Source organism: Pristiophorus japonicus, chromosome 8, assembly GCF_044704955.1.
Source record: "Pristiophorus japonicus isolate sPriJap1 chromosome 8, sPriJap1.hap1, whole genome shotgun sequence".
In the NCBI taxonomy this organism is placed as follows: Eukaryota; Metazoa; Chordata; class Chondrichthyes; family Pristiophoridae; genus Pristiophorus; species Pristiophorus japonicus.
The window spans coordinates 198,691,211-198,717,041 of NC_091984.1; the positions used below are offsets into that span (position 1 = coordinate 198,691,211).

General features: G+C 44.7%; 1 protein-coding gene across 4 annotated transcripts in view; it reads left to right on the forward strand.

Moving 5' to 3' along the window:
* Positions 1–25,831, forward strand: part of LOC139268910 (merlin) — a 211,923-nt gene that overhangs the window by 41,832 nt on the left and 144,260 nt on the right. For 2 of the 4 annotated variants that reach the window (XM_070887744.1, XM_070887745.1), the window contains exons 2-4: positions 13,201–13,326; positions 13,450–13,572; positions 22,069–22,152. The exons of 1 other annotated variant lie outside the window; for it this stretch is intronic. In XM_070887744.1, the coding sequence (XP_070743845.1) occupies positions 13,201–13,326; positions 13,450–13,572; positions 22,069–22,152 (333 nt within the window). The remainder of the gene's footprint in view (positions 1–13,200; positions 13,327–13,449; positions 13,573–22,068; positions 22,153–25,831) is intronic. One more of the 4 variants, XM_070887746.1, reaches the window with a different exon arrangement.

Consider the following 25,831-nt stretch of genomic DNA (forward strand, 5'->3'; position numbering starts at 1 on the left):
ACTAGTCCAGGAGATCACCCTGGCTGTATTTTATTCCCTGCAGTACTTACCATTATATCTGCACCGACCAACTAAAGATCATCTAGTCTTATCCCAATTACCAGCTCTAAGTCCGTAACCCTGCAGGTTACGGCACTTTAAGTGCCCATCCAACCATCTCTTAAAAGTGGTGAGGGTTTCTGCACCCACCATTCTTCCAGGCAGTGAGTTCCAGATCCCCACAATCCTCTGTGTGAAGAAGACCCCCCTCAAATTCCCTCTAAACCTTCCATCAACCACCTTAAAAATATGCCCCCTCGTAATAACCCCCTCCACCAATGGAAATAGACACTATCCACTATGTCCAGGTCCCTCAATATTTTGTACACCTCGATGAGGTCTCTTTTCAACCTCCTCTGTTCCATTGAGAACAAACCCAGCCTATCCAATCTGTCCTCATAACTAAGATTCTCCAATCCAGGCAGCATCCTAGTAAATCTCCTCTGCACCCTCTCATGTGCAATCACGTCCTTCCTATAATACGGCGACCAGAACTGCACGCAGTACTGCAGCTGTGGCCTAACCAAAGTATTATACAATTTAAGCATAACCTCCCTGCTCTTATATTCTATGCCTTAGCCAATAAAGGCAAGCATTCTGTATGCCTTCTTAACCACCTTATCCACCTGGCCTGCTACTTTTAGGGATCTGTGGTCAAGCACTCCCAAGGTCCCTTTGTTCATTTATACTATTAAGTAGCCTACTGTTTAATGTGTATACCCTTTCCTTATTAGCACTCCCAAAGTGCATCACCTCACACTTCTCTGAATTAAATTCCATTTGCCACTGCTCTGCCCACCTGACCAGTAGATTGATATCCTCCTGCAGCCCATGATTTTCCTCTTCATTATCACCCACATAGCCAATTTTAGTGTCGTCTGCAAACTTCTTAATCATACTTCCTATATTCAAATCTAAATCGTTGATATATACCACAAAAAGCAAGGGACCCAGTACTGAGCCCTGCGGAACTCCACTGGAAACATCCTTCCAGTCACAAAAACATCTATCAATCATTACCCTTTGCTTCCTATCTCCAAGCCAATTTTGGATCCAACTTGCCACTTTGCCCTGGATCCCATGGGCTTTAACCTTCATGACCAGTCTACTATGCGGGACCTTATCAAAAGTCTTGCTAGAGTCCATATATACTACATCGTACGCCCTACCCTTATCGACCCCCTTGGTTACCTCCTCAAAAAAATTCAATCACGTTAGTCAAACACAATCTTCCCTTAACAAATCCGTGCTGACTGTCCCTAATTAATCCTTGCCTATCCAAATGCAGATTTATCCTGTCTTTCAGGATTTTTTCCAATAATTTTTCTACCACTGACGTTAGGCTGACAGGCCTGTAATTACTCGGCCTATCACTTTCTCCCTTCTTAAACAAGGAAACGATATTAGCAGTCCTCCAATCCTCCACCACCATGTCCATATCCAAAGAGGACTGGAAAATGATGGTCAAGGCCTCTACTATTTCCTCTCTTACTTTGCTCAACAACCTGAGATGCATTTCATCCGGGCCTGGGGTCTTATCTACTTTCAAAGCTGCTAAACCCCTTAATCTTCCTCTCTCACTATATTTATTTATTCCAGAATATCACACTCCTGCTCTATAGCATTATCTGCATTACCTCTTTCCTTTGTGAAAACAGATGCAAAGTATTCGTTAAGAGTGGTGCTGACTGGAGGGCAGGAAGCCTAGAGGTGCATGCCAGAAGGAGGATAACGTTTGAGGATACCTGCACCTTGTATCCTTTCAGCTCCATCGCTGACCAAGGGCTCAGCCATGTCCCTGCCAAAAATGACCTGCACCATCTCCTCCAAGAGAGTTGGGTGATGATAGGAATGGGAAATGTGCCTCTTCATTGGTGCAGCTTGTTGGTAGGTGAATGATTGGAGGTCCTGCATTGAGCAGCATGTGAGGGCAGTGGTTCAGTTGGTAGGTGATATCTTTTGAAGATGCAGTCATTGACCACGACCAGTGGTCTGAGGTCATGAAGCTTCTTTGGACACTGGAGCCAGGTGGTGGGGACGACATTGCTGGAAGTGACAGCCTTGTTAATGTACTCCCACATTGTTCTTTCTGGAGAGCCTCCTGGCCCCTGTGGGTAGAGAGGCAGTCTTGCAGTATTGCGCAAAGCTGGAGTGCTGCGTGTGAGATGCATTCGCTGGGTGCCTCTTCCCTGGCTTGCTGAGCCATTTATGGGAGTGCTGAGGGAACTTTCCCAATTGTTGAGTTTAGGAAGGCAATCCAGCTTTAAGTGCTGAATATTGACATTTGGAACTTTTAAATATTGATTAGTTGTTCGAAGACAAAGGGCTGCAAAATGTATTGAATTGGTGCATTTTATTTTCCCTTGCTTCAATGGCCCATTAAATTTCAGAGATCCTCTGGGGAAGCAGCAATGCCGCACCAGCACAATAAATTTGTCCTGGATCCCTCAGGCAATGCCACCAGGACAGCGTTGCGCCACCTACCACCCTGCCCCCCCCCCACACCAATTTACCTCGTTTAACGTGGTGGCCATTTGGGGCAGCCGTTAACGGCAGTTGGTGAGGACACATTGGGCTAGAAATTGGCCATTTGACGATAGTAGATTTTTTTCCAGCATTTTTTGGCAAAAAGACTGTTACAAATACCGCTATTTTTAAAGGGGTAAAATTGGCAACAAAATGCGCCCGACGGTAAAAATCGGCATTGCACGAGGATTTGCGGTGGAAACTGCGGTCCTCGCCAACTTTAGCCTGAAGCCGATTACCACTAAAAAGACAGGCCCTGGGAGGAGGGAAAACACACACAAAATTGCAAAAAACAACAAATAAAAAATCAAAAAACATTTACAAGATCCTTAACTAAGTAATCACTGCAAAAGAATTAAAAAATAAAAACTTTAACTTACCTTTGTTGCAGGTCTTCATACTTACTGCTGTTTCTGAGGCTGCAACGCAGCTTTTTACCTGGTGTTTTTTTCTTCCTAACTACGGGTGCACCAAATGGCCAGTTTTAAGCGTTCGCATTTTTTTTGGTGTTGCATGACGGCGGTCTGCTTTTCAGCGGTAGTTCAAAACCGGCAGCGCACAACTTTGGCCAATTTAGGTGAGTACCTTTTACCATCAAAAAAGGTGAAATATTGCCGAAAAAACAGGCGCAAGGCTGGTCAATTTCTAGCCCCAAGTGCTTTTTGGGCGAGAACAAATTTTCCCCCCATTACCTCTCCTCATTTTTTCTTCCAAAATGAATCATTTCACATTTATTTGCATTAAATTTCATGTGCCATGTGTCTGCTTATTTCACCCGTCTGTCTAGGCCGCCTTCACCATTTACTACATTTCCAAATTAAGTGCGTCGGCAAACTTTGAAATTATGCACCCTATACCTAAATCCAGATCATTAATGTGCATCAAAAAGAGTAATGGTCCTAATACAGACCCCTTGGGCCACCATTATATACTTTCATCCAGTCTGAAAAACAACTACTCCCTGGTTTCTGACTCTTAGCCAATTTTGTATCCGCACAGCCACTGGCCCTTTAATCCCATAGGCTTCAATTTTGCAAACAAGTTTATTATTTCTCACTTTATCAAACGCCTTTGAAAGTCCATATACATATGAACTGCACTACCTTCATCAACCCTCTCCATTATTTAATCAAAGAACTTAATTCAGGTTGTCAGACATGATTTGCCAGATAGTTTGTATAGAGTATTATTTGTGCATTTAAAGCTTCTATGTGCACAAAGCAATTCAAAGCCCATCTAGAAATTTTGAATTTCGAGGTTGATTCGATGGATCAGTATGCTGGCGTAGCTTTTTGTTGGGTAACTTTTTTGCCAATTGAAAGAAAGAACTTGCATTTATATAGCACCTTCCATAACCTCAATGTCCCAAAGAACTTCACAATCAAGGAATTATTTTTTGAAATGTAGTCACTTGTTATGTAGGCAAATGCAACATTCAATTTGCACACAGCATGGTTCCACAGATAGCCTCTCCTCCTTTAAGACACTCCTTAAAATTTTCCTCTTTAACCAAACTTTTGCCTACCTAATATCTCCTTATGTGGCTTGGTGTCAAATTTTGTTTGATAGCTCTCCATGTGAAATGTTATGTCCAGAATAAAGTAATGTGATTCAGTACTGTAGACGTGACCTTAGTCTCTTTATTCTAACTCCAGAGTGTTGGTACAGCATGGGAGGCCTGCTTATATACAGTGCTCCCAAGGAATGCTGGGATCCCCTTGGGACTCCAACAGGTACGCCCTCTTGTGGCGGTAGAATGCTGGTTACATAGGGTTGCATACATAACATCACTTCCTCCCAAAGCCAATAGTACACTTATTTACAGGGTGAGACGATCTGGGGCTTTTCGCTCCCTAGTCAATTGTCTCGGTACAAATGCAGGTGCAGGTGAATTGGTTGGTTCTTTGCTGGGCTGCTGCGCAGCTGGCCTTGCTGGCCTTGCTGGGGACGATGAGTTCAGCTTCATAGAAACATAGAAAATAGGTGCAGGAGTAGGCCATTCGGCCCTTCTAGCCTGCACCGCCATTCAATGAGTTCATGGCTGAACATGCAACTTCAGTACCCCATTCCTGCTTTCTCGCCATACCCCTTGATCCCCTAGTAGTAAGGACTTCATCTAACTCCTTTTTGAATATATTTAGTGAATTGGCCTCAACAACTTTCTGTGGTAGAGAATTCCACACTCTCTGGGTGAAGAAGTTTCTCCTCATCTCGGTCCTAAATGGCTTACCCCTTATCCTTAGACTGTAACCCCTGGTTCTGGACTTCCCCAACATTGGGAACATTCTTCCTGCATCTAACCTGTCTAAACCCATCAGAATTTTAAATGTTTCTATGAGGTCCCCTCTCATTCTTCTGAACGCCAGTGAATACAAGCCCAGTTGATCCAGTCTTTCTTGATAGGTCAGTCCCGCCATCCCGGGAATCAGTCTGGTGAACCTTCGCTGCACTCCCTCAATAGCAAGAATGTCCTTGCTTAGGTTAGGAGACCAAAACTGTACACAATACTCCAGGTGTGGCCTCACCAAGGCCCTGTACAACTGTAGAAACACCTCCCTGCCCCTGTACTCAAATCCCCTCGCTATGAAGGCCAACATGCCGTTTGCTTTCTTAACCGCCTGCTGTACCTGCATGCCAACCTTCAATGACTGATGTACCATGACACCCAGGTCTCGTTGCACCTCCCCTTTTCCTAATCTGTCACCATTCAGATAATAGTCTGTCTCTCTGTTTTTACCACCAAAGTGGATAACCTCACATTTATCCACATTATACTTCATCTGCCATGCATTTGCCCACTCACCTTACCTATCCAAGTCACTCTGCAGCCTCATAGCATCCTCCTCGCAGCTCACACTGCCACCCAACTTAGTGTCATCCGCAAATTTGGAGATACTACATTTAATCCCCTCGTCTAAATCATTAATGTACAGTGTAAACAGCTGGGGCCCCAGCACAGAATCTTGCGGTACCCCACTAGTCACTGCCTGCCATTCTGAAAAGTCCCCATTTACTCCTACTCTTTGCTTCCTGTCTGACAACCAGTTCTCAATTCATGTCAGCACACTACCCCCAATCCCATGTGCTTTAACTTTGCACATTAATCTCTTGTGTGGGACCTTATCGAAAGCCTTCTGAAAGTCCAAATATACCACATCAACTGGTTCTCCCTTGTCCACTCTACTGGAAACATCCTCAAAAAATTCCAGAAGATTTGTCGAGCATGATTTCCCTTTCACAAATCCATGCTGACTTGGACCTATCATGTCACCTCTTTCTAAATGCGCTGCTATGACATCCTTAATAATTGATTCCATCATTTTACCCACTACCGATGTCAGGCTGATCAGTCGATAATTCCCTGTTTTCTCTCTCCCTCCTTTTTTAAAAAGTGGGGTTACATTGGCTACCCTCCACTCGATAGGAACTGATCCAGAGTCAATGGAATGTTGGAAAATGACTGTCAATGCATCCGCTATTTCCAAGGCCACCTCCTTAAGTACTCTGGGATGCAGTCCATCAGGCGCTGGGGATTTATCGGCCTTCAATCCCATCAATTTCCCCAACACAATTTCCCGACTATTAAGGATTTCCCTCAGTTCCTCCTCCTTACTAGACCCTCTGACCCCTTTTATATCTGGAAGGTTGTTTGTGTCCTCCTTAGTGAATACCGAACCAAAGTACTTGTTCAATTGGTCTGCCATTTCTTTGTTCCCCGTTATGACTTCCCCTGATTCTGACTGCAGGGGACCTACGTTTGTCTTTACTAACCTTTTTCTCTTTGCAAAAGTTTCTATAGATGTGTAATCCGTCTTAATGTTCCCTGCAAGCTTCTTCTCGTACTGCATTTTCCCTGCCCTAATCAAACCCTTTGTCCTCCTCTGCTGAGTTCTAAATTTCTCCCAGTCCCCGGGTTCGCTGCTATTTCTGGCCAATTTGTATGCCATTTCCTTGGCTTTAATACTATCCCTGATTTCCCTAGATAGCCACGGTTGAGCCACCTTCCCTTTTTTATTTTTACACCAGACAGGAATGTACAATTGTTGTAGTTCATCCATGCGGTCTCTAAATGTCTGCCATTGCCCATCCACAGTCAACCCCTTAAGTATCATTCGCCAATCTATCCTAGCCAATTCACGCCTCATACCTTCAAAGTCACCCTTCTTTAAGTTTTGGACCATGGTCTCTGAATTAACTGTTTCATTCTCCATCCTAATGCAGAATTCCACCATATTATGGTCACTCTTCCCCAAGGGGCCTCGCACAATGAGATTGCTAATTAATCCTCGCTCATTACACAACACCCAGTCTAAGATGGCCTCCCCCCTAGTTGGTTCCTCGACATATTGGTCTAGAAAGCCATCCCTTATGCACTCCAGGAAATCCTCCTCCACCGTATTGCTTCCAGTTTGGTTAGCCCAATCTATGTGCATATTAAAGTCACCCATGATAACTGCTGCACCTTTATTGCATGCACCCCTAATTTCCTGTTTGATGCCCTCCCCAACATCACTACTACTATTTGGAGGTCTGTACACAACTCCCACTAGTGTTTTTTGCCCTTTGGTGTTCTGCAGCTCCAACCATATAGATTCCACATCATCTAAGCTAATGTCCTTCCTAACTATTGCATTAATCTCCTCCTTGACCAGCAATGCTACCCCACCTCCTTTTCCTTTTATTCTATCCTTCCTGAATGTTGAATACCCCTGGATGTTGAGTTCCCAGCCCTGATCATCCTGGAGCCACGTCTCTGTAATCCCAATCACATCATATTTATTAACATCTATTTGCACAGTTAATTCATCCACCTTATTACGGATACTCCTTGCATTAAGACACAAAGCCTTCAGGCTTGTTTTTTTAACACCCTTTGTCCTTTTAGAATTTTGCTGTACAGTGGCCCTTTTTGTTCTTTGCCTTGGGTTTCTCTGCCCTCCACTTTTCCTCATCTCCTTTCTGTCTTTTGCTTTTGTCTCCTTTTTGTTTCCCTCTGTCTCCCTGCATTGGTTCCCATCCCCCATCCCCCTGCCATATTAGTTTAACTCCTCCCCAACAGCACTAGCAAACACTCCCCCTAGGACATTGGTTCCGGTCCTGCCCAGGTGCAGACCGTCCGGTTTGTACTGGTCCCACCTCCCCCAGAACCGGTTCCAATGCCCCAGGAATTTGAATCCCTCCCTGCTGCACCACTGCTCAAGCCACATATTCATCTGCGCTATCCTGCGATTCCTACTCTGACTAGCACGTGGCACTGATTGCAATCCCGAGATTACTACTTTTGAGGTCCTACTTTTTAATTTAGCTCCTAGCTCCTTAAATTCGTTTTGTAGGACCTCAACCCTTTTTTTAACCTATGTCGTTGGTACCAATGTGCACCACGACAACCGTGATGTCGGTTGCCACTTTGATGTGTGTCGGAGGATCGAAGTTGCTGGTGTCCTCTTCAGGTTGCTCGTGGCTGTCTGTGAATCGCAGTTTGGCTTGGTCCAAATGCTTTCTGCGAGTTTGACCTGAAACACCCTACTCCCTTCTTTGGCTATGATAGTGACAGCAAGCCATTTGGGAACTATGTCCATAGCTGAGTACAAATACAGGGTCATTGACTTCAATATTGCGTGACAAATTTGCGCGATCATGGTACATGCTTTGTTGATGCCGCCTGTCCTCGATGTGATCATGGAGATCAGGGTGGATGAGAGAGAGCCTTGTTTTGAGCGCCCTTTTCATGAGCAGTTCGGCTGGGGGAACCCCGGTGAGCGAGTGCGGTCTGGTGCAGTAGCTGAGCAGGACTCGGGACAGGCGGATCTGCAGGGAGCCTTCCGACATGCGTTTCAGGCTTTGCTTGATGATTTGGACTGCCGTTCTGCCTGGCCGTTGGATGCTGGCTTGAAAGGGGCAGATGTGACGTGATTGATCCCATTGCAGTTCATGAATTCCTTAAATGCAGCGCTGGTGAAGCACATCCCGTTGTCGCTGACAAGGACATCAGGCAGGCCGTGCTTGGCAAGCTTGGCAAACATGGCTCATAGGTTTTCAATGGTGGCAGTGGACATGCTTACAGACATTATTACACACTCAATCCACTTTGAATAAGCATCCACAATAACCAAGAACCTTTTGCCTAGAAATGGGTCAGCGAAGTCAACGTGGATTCTAGACCACGGTTTGGAGGGCCATGACCACAAACTTAGCGGTGCCTCCCTGGATGCATTGCTCAGTTGAGAGCAAGTGTTGCATTGGTGCAAGCAAGACTCCAAATCTGAGTCGATGCCGGACCACCACACATGGGATCTGGCTATAGCTTTCTTCATTACTATGACTGGGTGGGTACTGCGTAGGTCGCATATGAACGTTTCCCTGCCTTTCTTGGGCAAAACCACATGATTACCCCACAAAAGACAGTCGGCCTGTATGGACACTTCGTCTTTATGCCGCTGGAACGGCTTGATCTCTTCATGCATCTCCGCTGGGACACTGGACCAGCTCCCATGGAGGACACAGTTTTTTTACAAGGGACAGTAAAGGATCCTGGCTGGTTCAGGCCCTGATCTGGCGGACCGTAATGGGTGACTTTTCGTTTTCAAATGCATCCATCACCAAGAGCAAGTCTGCAGGCTGTGCCGTTTCCAGCCCGGTGGTTGACAATGGTAGCTGACTGAGGGCGTCAGTGCAGTTCTCTGTGCCTGGCCTGTGGCAAATTACATAGTTATATGCAGACAGCGTGAGCGCCCATCTTTGGATGCGATCAGAGGCATTGGTATTGATACCTTTGCTCTCTGAGAATACTGATATGAGTGGCTTATGGTCAGTTTCTAACTCGAACTTAAGCCCAAACAGATACTGATGCATTTTTTCTACCCCGTAAATGCATGCCAGAGCTTCTTTTTCAATCATGCTGTAGGTCCTTTCGGCTTTGGACAAGTTCCTGGACGCATAAGCGACCGGTTGCAATGATCCCGATTCGTTTGCTTGTTGTAACACATACCCGACCCCGTACGAAGACGCATCTCAAGCTAGCACTAAACGTTTACAATAATCATGCAGGACAAGCAGTTTGTTGGAACATAACAGATTTTGGGTTTTCTCAAAAGCTGTCTCTTGTGATTTCTCCCATACCCAGTCATTTCCCTTGCGTAGCAACACGTGTAGAGGTTCTAGCAAGGTGCTTAACCTGGGTAGGAAATGACCAAAATAGTTGGAAGAGTCGCAAGAACGACCGCAGCTTCATCACGTTCTGTGGTATTGGCGCGTTCTTGATGCCCTCCGTCTTGGCGTCGGTGGGTCTAATGCCATCTGCCGTGATTCTTCTCCCTAAAAACTCTACTTCTGGCGGCAGGAAAACACATTTTGAGCGTTTCAACTTGAGTCCCACACAATCTAGCCGACTTAGAACCTCTTCCAGATTCTGCAAGTGTTCGATGGTGTCCCGACCTGTGACCAGTATGTCGTCCTGGAAAACCACAGTGCACGGGACCGACTTTAGCAGACTCTCCATGTTCCTTTGAAAAATAGCCGCGGCCGATCGAATCCCAAACGGGTATCTATTGTAGATGAACAGACCTTTGTGTGTGTTGATGCAGGTGAGGCCTTTCGAAGATTCGCCAGCTCCTGCGTCATGTAGGCCGAGGTCAGGTCCAACTTGGTGAACGTCTTTCCTCCTGCCAGTGTCGCAAATAGGTCGTCTGCCTTTGGTAGCGGGTACTGGTCCTGCAGTGAAAAACAGTTCATCATTACTTTATAGTCCCCGCAAATTCTGACCGTGCCATCGCCCTTGAGAACCAGAACAATCGGACTGGCCCACTCGTTGAACTCCACCGGCGCGATGATGCCCTCTCGTTGCAGCCTGTCTAGCTCTATCTCCACTTTCTCTCGCATCATATATGGCACCGCCCGTGCCTTGTGGTGGATGGGTCGTGTACTGGGAATCAAGTGGATCTGCACCTTCGCCCCCGAGAAGCTTCCGATGCCTGGCTCAAACAACGACGGAAACTTGCTCAGAACCTGGGTACGTGAGGCGTCGTCGACGGACGAAAGCGCTCGGATGTCGTTCCAGTTCCAGTGGATGTTTCCCAGCCAGCTTCTGCTGAACAGTATGGGGCCATCTCCTGGTACTATCCATAGTGGTAGTTCGTGCACTGCTCCATCATAGAAGACTTTTACTGCTGCGCTGCCAATTACAGGGATCAGCTCTTTAGTGTAAGTTCTCAGCTTAGTGTGAATGGGGCTCAGCTTGGGCCTGTGTGCCTTGTTGCACCACAGCCTGTCGAAAGCCTTTTTGCTCATGATGGACTGACTCGCACCCGTGTCCAATTCCATGGATACTGGAATTCCGTTCAGTTCAACTTTTAACATGATCGGTGGACATTTCGTGGTGAAGGTGTGTACCCCATACACTTCTGCCTCCTCGTTTTGAGTTTCTCGTTCAGTTTGATCCGCCATGGATCGGTCTTCCTCTGCAACGTCGTGGTTTGCAGCTCGTCTGCACATTCGCTGGAAGTGACCCATTGTTCCACAGCCTTTGCACGTATAATGTTTGAAGCGGTATTGATGGGCTCGATGATCACCTCCGCAGCGCCAACAAGGTGTTAACTGCCTCGCATTAACGCTTGATGGCGGACTCTGAGTCATCTGAGGTTGTGCAGCTGCAGGAGTGTGCATTCTGTCATATGCATTCCTGCCTGAAAACGGCGTTACTTTGTGTACAGTACTTGCCGAAACATCTTTACGCTGCAAAATTTGTTTGGTGTTATTGCTGGTGGATATAAATGCCTGGGCTATCATTATGGCTTTGCTCAGGTTTGGTGTTTCAACAGTCAATAGTTTGCGAAGGATAATCTCATGGCCAATGCAAAGCACAAAAAAGTTTCTTAGCATTTGCTCCAGGAATCCATCAAATTCGCAGTGTCCTGCAAGGCCCCTTAGTTCGACTGAAATATTGGTTGAGTCGCTCCACGAAGGCCTCCCAATCGTCCCCTTCTGAGAATTTCTCCAGGATACCAACAGTTCTCTGCATTTTCTCATGATGGTTCATTATCTCGTCGCCAATTGTTATGTCCAGAATAAAGTAATGTGATTGAGTACTGTAGACGTGAGTAAGTGTGACCTTAGTTTCTTTATTCTAACTCCAGAGTGTTGGTACAGCATAGGAGACCTGCTTATATACAGTGGTCCCAATGGATGTTGGGACTCCAGCAGGTACACCCTCTGGTGGCGGTAGAATGCTGGTTACATAGGGTTGCATACATAACATGGAGCACCTTGGGATTTTTTACTACGTTAAAGACACTACTTTAATGCAAGTTGTTATTGTTGTTTCACTGAAGTGTCAGTCTAGATATGTGCTCAAGTCCTGGAACTGAGCTTGAACCCATGATCTTCTGACTCGGAGATGACAGCTCTACTACTGTAATCAGCCAATTGGCTAATTACTGGTGCATTATTTCCAGCTCTCCCAGCCAGTGTGTCCTGGACAGATCTTCAGAAAAGAGAATGCTTTTCATATTTCAGTTCTTGCTTGCATTGTCATGCACTGAGCACACAAAATCGATTGACTGAGCTTTGATGATTTCCTGAAGGGTTCTAAATATTTATTTGCAGCATCTATCAGGCATGTAAAATGACTTCAGAAAACTGCCAGTTTCTAGTAATCTAGTTGTGTGTGACAGTAATGTAAAGATTCATATTTACAAATGACCATAGTTCTGTTTCAAATTGCATTGTGGCTTTTCTAATTTATACAGTTTATTTCCTATATATTGTCTTATGTTCACAAACCATTTGTTTCTACATGCCGAATGCAGTAAGGAATGGATGTTCTAAAGGATGTCCTAAATGATTAATTGGGGTATATATTAACACCCCCCCCCCCTCCCCACAATGCCCGGGAGAGGGTTAAAAATGTGACAATCATGAAATGCGAACCAACCCACCATGTACATTGCCTGCTGCCATTTTTGTGGTGGTGGGTTGTGTGCCGTGTTCGTGTCCTGCTTTTAAGAGGCGGGACACGTCATAACATTTAAATCGGGCTCTCTCAGTGCAGTTTGGATTTGAATTTAATGCTGGCCGGGTTTCCCAGGACTTGGGAAATTTGGCAGCTGAATGGAGACTGGAGCAGCCAGATCAAGCAGGTAGGTGCTTTTTATAGCAAAATGCATTTTGGGTTATCTCCTCATGCCTTTTTCAGTGCACATTTGTTTTGTGTTTATAGACTGTTCAAACTGACCTGGATAGACGTTGTATTGAAAACTTTCATTTCATCAGTCTGTAGTAAATTCAAACCTGTATTTCAGTGAAAGGGCAGTGTGTCAAACCTTGTGCACCAAATATAATTTTATATTTTGGTTCATTAAGTAAACTGCTTCACCTAGATGGCTATAATTCCTAAGAAGAAGTTCAAAGGTCAATATTTCTACAATCTCAGGCTTTCCTATATCGTAAAAATATTTTTGTGGAACTCCTCTTGATTTATGTTTAAATTTTAACAACATTAAATACATTATAGTGTATTTGTCATCTTTATGATCAAACTTTAAGCCATGTATATTGCTTTAGAAATTCCTATTTTCAGTTAAAGATTTGAGATCATCTTGTGGAAATTTAAAAATGTGAACTTTCTTCAATGTACTTTAGGTAAAATGGAAGGGTAAGGACCTTTTTGATTTGGTCTGCCGGACAATTGGACTGAGAGAATCATGGTTCTTTGGCTTGCAGTATGTAATGAAGGATACAGTTGCCTGGCTGAAAATGGATAAAAAGGTACTCTGCATAATGATGGATATTTTAAGTATTGAAGTTACTACCTGTATTTTGTTTTTTTAAACTGACATTGTATAGATAAAAGGAAGTAATTTTCAAAATCTAATCTATGATATCTAATAGGTTGTGGATCATGATGTTTCTAAAGAAGAACCAGTCATTTTCTATTTTCTTGCCAAATTCTATCCTGAGAATGCAGAAGAAGAGCTGGTACAAGAGATCACCCAACATTTATTTTTTCTACAGGTATTGGATAGATCTTGGTACTTCTTTTACAAATTTAATAGTACAGTGTATTTTGAACACTTTCTCATTCAGCACCTCTGCATGCTACAAGAGGATATCTAGGTTGATAACTGGGAGAATCAATATAGATGTAGACCTTGCAAGATGTTTTGATACCCCTGTACTAGAACAGAATTCTTCTGATACTCACTTTCTATCCCATATAAAGAGGTTTGCTGTAGATTGCTTCTTTCCTCCGCTGTTAACAGAGCAATTGCTTTTTGCTGTTGTTTCCACTCGGTTTGTTGTGTTTGTATATTTTTGGATTTGCTTTTTTTCTGCAATTAACATTTAAATTTATAACTTTAGTTACTATTAAACAACATAAAGACAGAAAGTATATAACGGTATATTTACTGTCCCTGCATCTGGTACCTTGGTGTTGAAATATTCCGTTGATCGCTGCTAGTCTTTGTAGGATGGCCGTTTAAAAATCAAGACTGAAACCAGGGTTTCAATATTTACTCGGGGCTGGGAAGAAAGTGGGGTTGGGGAGGTTTTAAGGACGAGAAACCCAGAAGTATAGGTTTCCAGCAATTGACTGAAGGGCATCTTTAAAATTTTTTCAACAGATTTCCTGCCCAGAGCCGGAAAGCACCCGGGAGCAGATAAGTCGGACATTGCTGGGGGGGAGTTTGAGGCTCGGACATTGTGGTGGTGAGGGCTCGGACATGGGGGAGGTGGGGGTTTGCTGGGGGTCAATCAGACAGGTGGGGGTGGGGCGGGGGGCGGGAAGGATTTGGCCGATTGTCCGGTCCTGATAACATACATAAGAACATAAGAAATAGGAGCAGGAGTAGGCCTTTTGGCCCCTCGAGCCTGCTCCGCCATTCAATAAGATCATGGCTGATCTGATCCTGGCCTCAACTCCAGTTCCCTGCCCGCTCCCCATAACCTTTGACTCCCTTATTGTTCAAAAATCTGTCTATCTCCACCTTAAATATATTCAATGACCCAGCCTCCACAGCTCTCTGGAGTAGAGAATTCCAAAGATTCACGACCCTCTGAGAGAAGAAATTCCTCCTCATTTCCGTTTTAAATGGGCAACCCCTTATTCTGAAACTATGCCCCCTAGTTCTAGATTCCCCCACGAGCGGAAACATCCTCTTTGCATCTACCTTGTCAAGCCTCCTCAGAATCTTAAGGATTCTTAATCTTAAAATTATTATGATTGATCACGTGAATTTCATTGTTGTACTCCCGAGTCCAGTCACTATGCAGTGGTAGTCAGCTTCCATTTTTTTTAGTAAAAAGGATGTAACGAGACCACTAAATCTAACCAGATACCCAAGGCAGATCTAAATTCACAAAAAGGGTCTTTACTTAGATATTCTCTGGGGCACAGTGGTGCTAAGGAGTCCTGTAAGCAGTCTGAGCATCTTGTGTATAAGAGTGTGCCGGTACTATCCAATCTTTATACATTAGTTTAACCTGCAGTGTATTCCCTTGTGATCTCAACTAGATATTCATGTCCTTTGCATGTCTACTTCTTGAGCTTCTTCAAAGGCGTACCATGAAAACACTTGGTAAGACAAGGCAAGATATCAATCGTTAAGCTTCTTTATTTCCTAATGCATGAACATCCAGAGTAACAGTTATGATCAGCTCTAAGGTTGAGTCATTTTGATCTGTACCACCTTCAGCTCAATATTGTCTGTGCTATGTGCTTTGTGCAAAGTGGCTAAATCATCAATTCTGATGGTAGAAAAGCATTTGGTATTGACTGGTATAGAAAGTATCAACACTGGTATCACTCAATCCATGCCTATATCAGCTTAATATAGTTTGGCCTTGGCTTTAAAATTGGTACTGATTTTGCTGAAAGTGTGAAGGATATTTCAAGAATCCACACTCTGAACTTCCTGTTCAACCTGTTGGCGATTCACGTATTGTATATTATTATGATACACATATGACTCCTCTTTAAAAAAGAATTGATCTATCAGCTTGGTGGGGTAGGTCATTTTGTACAGTGCTGGAAGGGAAAGTCTTAAACTAGTGTTACAATGTAATTTATGTTCAAAATTTCTTAAGTTCTTATTGATTCTCCCTGTCGCCAATGTGGGTTGACTTCTATGGAATGTGGAAGATGCTTTTATTTGAAAAATAAGGAAGATTCAAATGGACTGAGAGTTTACAGCAAAGGCTATAGTATACTATGAATAAAGCTCAGGGATTGATTGACACAGTATTTATCCATTGTCTTTGTGGCTCAGTTATGCAGGTTTCCTTGATCAGTCCTTCTTTTGTATCAACCATGAGGCGTGACTCAGCAATCCTTTTGATTTCAACCAGTCTGGAGCATATTTTTATTTTTACTTTTTTATACAAAAGCTTTTTCTTTATATATGTGTATATAATATATATATATATGTATATGTAATGTGTGTGTATCATCACGATGATTGGCATATGCTTAAATTTCATGTTGATAGCATCTCCTCTTTGCTCCCCAAAATATTTACTAAAATTAAATCTAAAAATGGTTTATCTTTTTTAAAAAAAAAACTTATATTTGCACTTTTTGATTGAATAGATTCTAGTCTGGAGAAGGAGACTGTTGGCTCATTATTTTAATCCGCTTTCTGTAACCTATTCCAGCATGGAGCCTCCTCAATCATTCTATTGCCTCAGTGCAGTTAGAATCTAATTTGTTCATAGATAGCAGATTTTTGCCAGTGGCTGAAATTGTCACAAGTAAATTTGCTTTTCACCAGCAAAACTCATTTAAATCAAAGTAAGACTGCTGGCCTCAGTGGCAAACTAGAAATTGAATACTCTGGATTGGATGTTGTCTTACTAGCACATATTTGTTAGTGTTGGTAGAGATGAGTGCCAGATACAGAAAAAAAATCACTGTTTTTATATTTCTAATCTTCTGTATATCTTAATAATGGATACTTCTAGTGAAGTATTCATAATGAGCTCATAAATGAAGATGGTAATAACTCTGCAGTATGTGGAAAAAATTAATATGCGGTTGTGAGTACAATCATTTGTAGAAAACTGTTACATAATCTAAAGAGAATCCTGTGTAACTATTCTATCTTTATCTGAACCGATATCAGAAGAGTGTGCTTTACAAATAACCAGATTAGCAGAAATATAAAACAAAATGTACTGCAGTATTGTTCTGTCTCTGGGCATTAAGACTAAGTAGGCATTAAATATTGGGTAATTGCTTGCATTTATCACTTGCGTATCAGTGCACGATTTAATATTTTTTCTTGGGTTAATTTACAGACGATCGTAATTAAATCGTTTTAAAAAAACAAATATGAACCACTTGTCCTTTGATAACAATGCAGATCTAGTTTCCTCTGGCACCTGGTCCAAAATCCTACTAAAATATAACCCATGCTTTGTAGAGTACATGCTTTGTACAATGAATTGTGTCTCGGTTGTGAGTCCAGCACCATTCATATCTTGGGCAAGCGATGACATCCCCTAGTTAATCTAGTTGGTTTTTCTGTTAGCTATATTTTCTTTGGGATTTTGGTAATTTGTCCCTTCTGGTCGACAACAAAAATCCTCTGGGAAACTTGTGGGCAGTTAGAGGGGCCCAAGTTTCGAGCCGCGCCTAGAACGGCGCAGTCCCGACCTGGACGCCCGTTTTTCGCGCCACAAAGTGCGCCTAAAAAAACCCTCCGTATTCTCCACCTCCCTGCAGGTCCTCTGGCCCTCGGCGCAGCGCAGCAGGAGCTGTGGGGGGGGGGGGGGGCGGCGGGCGGAGCCAGGTCCCTGCGCTGAAAACAGTGCCGGGACCTCTGCACGTGCGCTACAGTGGGCGCGCAAGTGCAGTAGCTCCAGGCGCCCGAAACTGTGTGGGAGGGGTCGAAGCAAGCAGCCCCTAGCCCTGGCCGAATGGCCTCACTGGGGCTGCGTGAATAAGGCTCCACCCACGGCCAGCTCCTGCTTCCTCCCGACCCGACTCGACTCCCGCTCCCCCCCCCCCCCCCCCCTGACTGGACCCCGCTCCCGCTCCCGCTCCTCCCCCCACCCGCCCCCGTACTGGATTCGACCTGACCTCCCTCTCCCTCCCAACCGAACTGACCGACCTCCCTCCCACCACCCCCCCCCCCCGACCTGACCCAACGCCACCAACCTGTAAATCTGGTGCTGGGGACTGGCCCTGCCCGAAGTCTCGGGCCCGGCCCGTTCAGCCTCCCTCCCCCATCACCTTCACCACCCCCTCCATCTCCTTCTTCCCCCACCGCCCCCCCCCATCTCCTTCTTCCCCCCACCCCCCCCCATCTCCTTCTTCCCCCCCACCCCCTCCATCTCCTTCTTCCCCCCACCCCCCCATCTCCTTCTTCCCCCCACCCCCCCATCTCCTTCTTCCCCCCCACCCCCCCATCTCCTTCTTCCCCCCCCACCCCCCCATCTCCTTCTTCCCCCCCACTCCCCCCCATCTCCTTCCCCCGCCCCCCATCTCCTTGTTCCCCCCCCATCTACTTCTTCCCCCCACCCCCCCCATCTCCTTCTTCCCCCCCACTCCCCCCCATCTCCTTCTTCCCCCCCACCCCCATCTCCTTCTTCCCCCCCCCATCTCCTTGTTCCCCCCCCATCTCCTTGTTCCCCCCCCCATCTCCTTGTTCCCCCCCCCCATCTCCTTGTTCCCCCCCCCATCTCCTTGTTCCCCCCCCCATCTCCTTGTTCCCCCCCCCCATCTCCTTGTTCCCCCCCCATCTCCTTGTTCCCCCCCCCATCTCCTTGTTCCCCCCCCCAATCTCCTTGTTCCCCCCCCATCTCCTTGTTCCCCCCCCCCATCTCCTTCCCCCCCCCATCTCCTTCCCCCCCCCCATCTCCTTCTTCCCCCCCCATCTCCTTCTTCCCTCCCCCCCATCTCCTTCTTCCCCCCCCCATCTCCTTCTTCCCCCCCCCCATCTCCTTCTTCCCCCCCCCCCATCTCCTTCTTCCCCCCCCCCCCATCAGCTTCTCTCCCCCACCCCCCATCTCCTTCTTCCCCCCCCCCCCCCATCTCCTGCTCCCCCCCATCTCCTTCCACACCCCCATCTCCTTCCACACCCCCATCTCCTTCCACCCCCCCATCTCCTTCCACCCCCCCATCTCCTTCCACCCTCCCATCTCCTTCCACCCTCCCATCTCCTTCCACCCTCCCATCTCCTTCCACCCCCCCCATCTCCTTCCACCCCCCCATCTCCTTCCATCCCCCCATCTCCTTCCACCCCCCCATCTCCTTCCACCCCCCCATCTCCTTCCACCCCCCCATCTCCTTCCACCCCCCCATCTCCTTCCACCCCCCCCATCTCCTTCCACCCCCCCATCTCCTTCCACCCCCCCATCTCCTTCCACCCCCCCATCTCCTTCCACCCCCCCATCTCCTTCCACCCCCCATCTCCTTCCACCCCCCCATCTCCTTCCACCCCCCCATCTCCTTCCACCCCCCATCTCCTTCCACCCCCCCCATCTCCTTCCACCCCCCCCATCTCCTTCACCCCCCCATCTCCTTCCACCCCCCCCATCTCCTTCCACCCCCCCATCTCCTTCCACCCCCCCATCTCCACCTCTGCTCCCCCCCCTTCTACCCCTCCCTCCTCCCTCCCCTCGCTGTCAGAAACACAGACACTGACAGACAGAGAATGAGAGACACACAGACAGACAGAGAGATAGAGACACTGACAGAGACACACTGCAGGGCGGGGGGGGGCATCCCAGCACACTGTTGGAGGGCTCCCGGTGCTGCAGTTGGTAAGTAGAAAATGTTTTATTTATTGATTTAAAAAAAAAAATTATTTCTTATTAATTTTTTTTGATTTATTTATTGGTTGATGTATTTATCATTTATTATTGATGATGGCTCTATTTGTAAAACTGAAGTGTTTAATGTTTGTAAACTTCCCTTTAAATCCCCCCCCCCCCCCCCACCATTCCCTACACCTGATTTGTAACCTACGCCTGATTTTCTAAAGTGTAGACAAGGTTTTTTGGAGCGTACAAAAATCTTCACTTACTCCATTCTAAGTTAGTTTGGAGTAAGTTTTCACTGACGAAACTTTGAAAACAGGCGTAAGTGGCCGGACACGCCCCCTTTTGAAAAAAAAATTCTGTTCCAAAGTGAAACTGTTCTAACTGACTAGAACTGGAGCAAACTAAATGACGAGAATTTGAATTTCTAAGATACTCCGTTCTACACCAGTTGCTCCTAAAAAATCAGGAGCAAATCATGTGGAAACTTGGGGCCTTAGAGTGGTACCAGGGACAGGTATATCTTTATTAAATCCTTCAAGTTGTTTAAAGATTTTGTTAATCAGAGACCTGCCAACTCAGCAATTGACTTCAGGCACAGGCAACAGGTTCAGCAAGTCCCATGTTCTTCCAGAGAAAGAGCAAACAACTGGATATTTGGTATGGGAGTCTTTATTCGTAGGAATGCAGTATATAGCCTATTACCAGGTTGCAAGATTTGGCTTCTGTCTTATCTTATTAATGAATAGGTCTGAGTGTCCATCTTCCTCCCTCAATCTCTGTCTTTGCATGATCCCTTGTAACCTGTGGAACATGTTTTAGGACTGGGACAAGTCAGTTTGTGAAGTGTTAATGTATTAACTAAATAGCATAGGAAAACTGCAACATGGAAGGCTTGCCTTTGCTTATCACATTTAAGTGCATATTGAGAAAAAGAACAGCAGATGGAAATGTAATCTAAACAATAAATGTCAATAGAATGGAAGAACAGAGACATAGAAAGCAGATAGATTTTTAAAAGCTGGTGAAAAAGCCATTAAAAAGAGTAAATTACATTTTGGATTTTAAACATGGATACCTTGAATAGAGGAGCAAGGAGATGATATTAAATCTGTAAAGGACATTGATTAACGCACAATTGAGAGTATTGCATGCAGTTTTGGGCCCCTATTGTAGTAAACCTACTGCAGTCATAAAGAAGGATTATAGTTATGATACAAGACTTGAAAAAAATAGGGATTCATCATGGAATAGTAAAAGTTAAGGGTGATCTAGTTGAAGAATATCATATTTTGAGAGGGTAAATAGTATTAATTTATTTCCACAGATCATTGTTTCCTAAATTAGGGTTTAGACTACTAGAAGCATAAAGGGAAAGCTAAAAAGATTTTTTTCCATGCAAAGAACTATTAGAATATGGGACATTACCATAAGTGAGGCTGAGTCAATCAAAACATTTAAGAGTAAATGAGATAAACGCTGGATGTAGAATGTTAAAAGGCATGGAGATAGAGCATGGAAGGGAAATGAGATTTGACTAGATGGCTCCCATGTAGAACTAGTGATAATGATGGGTTGAATGGTTGCCTTCAGTGCCAACATTTCTGAGATTTTATTTGTATATTATTTATATATACAATGGAATTTCAGTTTGTGAAAAATACCAAGCAGAGCTAAAGGTTCTCGCGTGATGTTACTGAGACATTATATATGCTCTAGCATCTGGTATTTAGCTTCAATCTCAAAATCACCAGTTAGCCATCTGGCCTGTTAGGAAGATCCTGACTTAAATGTCCTCATCTTCAAATTTACTGTTCAGAGCAGTGTTTTGAATTACTGTAAGTCAGCTGCATTTCGGTTGCAGATGGTGAGTTCTGACACAAAGGTCTTTGCCTAAGAACATGTTAGGACACCGAGAAGGCCAAGCCACAGCTTACGGAATTTATATTTAGACAAAAATGAAACGTGGAGATAACTTCAACATCAAGGAGACTTTAGGATAGGGTTGCCATAGAGCCTTTTATCAAGCATTTGTTTAAATACAAGAGAAATTTTAAAAAAATAATTAGGATCTATTTGCCTGTTTAAAATGTGGTGAACAGAGGAATTTCCCTACTTACCTACTCCTAACCCTGCCTTCAACCAACTTCTTCCTAGTTTGGGAGTGACTTTAAAAAAACAGTATTCGTTCCTGGGATGTGGGTGTCGCTGGCAAAGCCAGCATTTATTGCCCATCCCTAATTACCCTTGAGAAGGTGGTGGTGAGCTGCTGTTTTAAACCGCTGCAGTCCTTGTGGTGAAGGTACTCCCACAGTTCTGTTGGGGAGGGAGTTCCAGGACTTTGACCCAGTGACAATGAAGGAATGGCGCTATATTTCCAAGTCAGGATGGTGTGTAATTTGGAGGGGAACTTGCAGGTGATGGTGCTCCCATGCGCCTGCTGCCCTTGTCCTTCTAGGTGGTTGAGGTCACAGGTTTGGGAGGTGATGCCGAAGAAGCCGTGGCAAGTTGCTGCAGTTACATTAATGTTGTATCATGTAATTCATCAACAAACCAACCCAAACTGTTTCACTTTATCACATTCAACTAATTCAGCTGCTGTGATTTAAATAGTGCTGCCTTTCACTATTTTTATTCTGTAAACTGACCGAACTAAGTATAAAGTTATATTTGAACTATGAGTAGTAAGTATCTGTTAGAAGGATTAATTTAAGTACATCACATGTCTATATCTGCTGTCTTTACCAGGTCAAGAAATGGATTTTGGAAGAAGAAATATATTGTCCGCCAGAAGCTTCTGTTCTTTTGGCTTCCTATGCTGTTCAAGCTAAGGTAAGTAAGGTTTAATTTAAATAATCATAACAATGGACGACTAAAAGAAATAGAAAATTAAAATAACATAGAATATTAGAGGAACAAAACATCAAAATGAGTAATACATTTAGGGTCCGAGTTTGGTCGACTTACTGCCGGCTGCCGCCGAGTTTTCTCAGCGGTCTCGATCTTTTTTGGGCGCTCTCCCCTCCGAGCGAGTTTGGTCAGGTCCTCACGCCGGCGGGGAAAGAAGACCGCTGGGGAGCGCCCGCAGAAGTCCTCCCGCCCGCTGAGTTGCCAGATTGGTCCGGGTGGTCCTCCGCTCCAGCAGCAGAAGAGACCGCTGCGTGGAGGCAGGTCTTGCCTGAACGGTAAGCATGAAGACCTGCAAGAAAAGTTTAGTGCACTTTTCTTTATTTCTTTTGCAGGGATTTAGATTGATGGGATCCTCTGAAGGATTTCTGTTCGTTTTTTAAAATTGTTTTGAAACATTTTTAATTTTGCCGCTCCCCCCTCTTCTTGGGCCCGACTCTATCCTCGGCGGTACTTTGCCGAGGATTGCATTTGCTGCCCAGAATGGGATTTACCATTCGCTGCTGCCCAGAATCGGCGTGCAAGGCCCATTTTTGCCGCCGGATAGTTTTCCCCACATTTTTTCACGAAACTTCCGAGCAAAGTATCGTCAGGATCTCAGTGGTCCTTTGGATGGTAATTGGGCGGAACTTGGGTTTCACCAACCTCGGGCCCTTAGAATCTGTATAAATATATTTCTCTCAAGTCGTGCCATCATTTTGTAAAATATTTAAAGGTTGCTAACTCTTTATAATAAAATGTGTCTGTCGTGAACGTTGCTTCTGTCTACATTGAACTATCATCATTTTTCTTCTTCATCATTAAGTATTTAAATGTGATTGATTTTCCTCTTGCTAATATTGTACCATTTTTATTCACCAATTTTATTACTCAAATCCTTTCTCCCTAAATTCAATATTCTCCCCAGTCCCCACACACGTTCCACACAATCACATTCCCCCCACAATATTTCAACTTGATTCCAGCAAAGTAAGAATTCTTTAAGATACAACTGCAATGACTATTCCTCCATCCATCTCACCCTGCACTGTCCCAAGCCCCATGCTTTGCTGCTTCCTTCCACACTCAACCTTGAGCTGGCTGCCAAATGCTGACAAGCCTGCTTTCACAGACCCCATTCAATCCACCCTTGCTCCACATATAAGCCTATTTCTGCCATGCTTCCTACACACAATGTTCTATGCTTTCCACTGTCCCTGTTGATGCCTGTTGATGTCTTTGTTGCTTGCTCCATTCTCCCTGTCCTGGGATTAGTGCAACTGTTGATGCACTTGTAAACACGGGGTAACGATTCCTCTGGTCATTAAATTCAGAAATCTATTCTAAATGAATGCATTTACAATATCATTACACATAGTGACCAGAGAATTTCTTGCTTCATTATTGGGATCCTTCATCCAAACAGTACTACTTGTGACTTGTAAGTGCTTAATATTAATACTGGTTGTAAAACTTAGAAAAATATCCCATTCTCTGGCACTGATACCCTTCACTTTGCTAAGTGCAAACGTTCACCAAAAGTATAACGCAATGGCATGGAAAAGACTGAAGAAAAGTTTTATTAGCTAGTTTTAAGTGATTTAAAAAAAAATCTGGAATGGATTTTTAGAACAGAATGTCCTGAAAAAAATAATCACTTCTCAGAAAGAACAAGTGTGAAAATCTTATTCAAAATATTAACACATTTCTGCCATATCGTTTGATTTTTCCTATGTTCAAAAATAAACATGTGCAACTATTTGACACAAAAAATTACAGAACCTTTTGAATTTCTCCCTTTTCAAGGCAGCAGCATGTTAATAAGCATTCAAACAACTGAGATGCAATTATGTCTGTTTATTTGTGGGTTATCTTGGCAGCATTTATTTTAGGAATAACCCATCAGCGCTGGCAGCAATTAAGTCCATCTTTGCAAAGGATGAGAATAAATTGCTTTAAATTTTTTCTTGCATTAAACCAAATGAATTAAACAGCTGCTGTAGGGAAACCATATATACATGATGAACCTTAACTCTTAAATTGCATTAATGCACTAAGTATTCTGTTCACTCAGACACATTGTGGCAACCAATGAATTGCGTAAGGAAGGACATGGGGTGAAATTGCAATGCATCTCGGACATTTTCGGGGTCCAAGTTGAAAATAGCAGCGTGCCATTCTGCACCGAATGTGCGTGCAATGCCATATTGGTCCAAGTGTTCGATAGGCATCCATGGCGCATGCCTACTACAAGTGCAGGAATCATTAAAATATGATAAGCATCTTGCACTAGAATTAACGATCTTTTTTAAAAGATACGTGCCTAAACATCACTGCCTTAACCCGCCCAGAAAATAATGGCGGGAACAATCGTGATATCAAGAAATGGCTGAGCATATTGGATAACAGCAAAGGCTATGGACCCGGACAATATCCCAGCTGTTGCGCTGAAGACTTGTGCTCCAGAACTAGCCATAACACTAGCCAAGCAGCTCCAGTACAGCTACAACACTGGCATCTACCCGGCAATGTGGAAAACTGCCCAGGTATGTCCTGTCCACAAAAAACAGGGCAAATTCAATCCTACCAATTATTACCCCATCAATCTACTCTCAATCATCAGCGAAGTAATGGAAGGTGTTGTCAGCAGAGCTATCAAGTGGCATGTACTCACCAATAACCTGCTCACCGATGCTCAGTTTGTGTTCTGGAACCACTCTGCTCCAGACCTCAATACAGCCTTGGTCCAAACATGGACAAAAGAACTGAATTCCAGAGGCGAGGTGAGAGTGACTGCCCTTGACATCAAGGCAGCATTTGACTGTGTGGCGCGTGAAATTGAAGTCAGTGGGAATCGGGGGGGGGGGGGGGGGGGGGGGACTCTCCACTGGCTGGCATCATACCTAGCACAAAGGAAGATGGCTATGGTTGTTAGAGGCCAAACATCACAGTGTTCAGTTCCATTTGTAACCCTCAGATAATGAAGCAGTCTTGCCGGGTGATAAGTGGCAAGTAACAATCGCGCCACACAAGTGCCAGGCAATGACTATCCCCAATAAGAGAACGTCTAACCAATGCCCCATGGCATTCAACGGCATTACCATTGCCGAATCACCCAACATCAACATCCTAGGCGTCACCTATGACCAGAAACTTAATTGGATCAGCCACTTAAATACTGTGGCAAGAAGAGCAGGTCAGAGGCTGGGTATTCTGTGGCGAGTGTCTCACCACCTGACTCCCCAAAGCCTTTCCACTATCTATAAGACACAAGTCAGGAGTGTGATGAGATACTCTCCAATTGCCTGGATGAGTGCAACTCCAACAATACTCAAAAAGCTCAACACCATCCAGGACAAAGCAGCCCACTTGATTGGCACCCCATCCAACACCTTAAACATTCACTCCCTCCACTGTGACTGCAATGTGTACCATTTACAAGATGCACTGTAGCAACTCGCCCAAACCCACAACCTCTACCACCTAGAAGGACAAGGGCAGCAGGCTCATGGGAACACCATCACCTCCAAGTCACACACCATCCTGACTTGGAAATATATTGCTGTTCCTTCATAGTCGCTGGCTCAAAATCCTAGAACGTCCTCCCTAACAGCACTATGGGAGT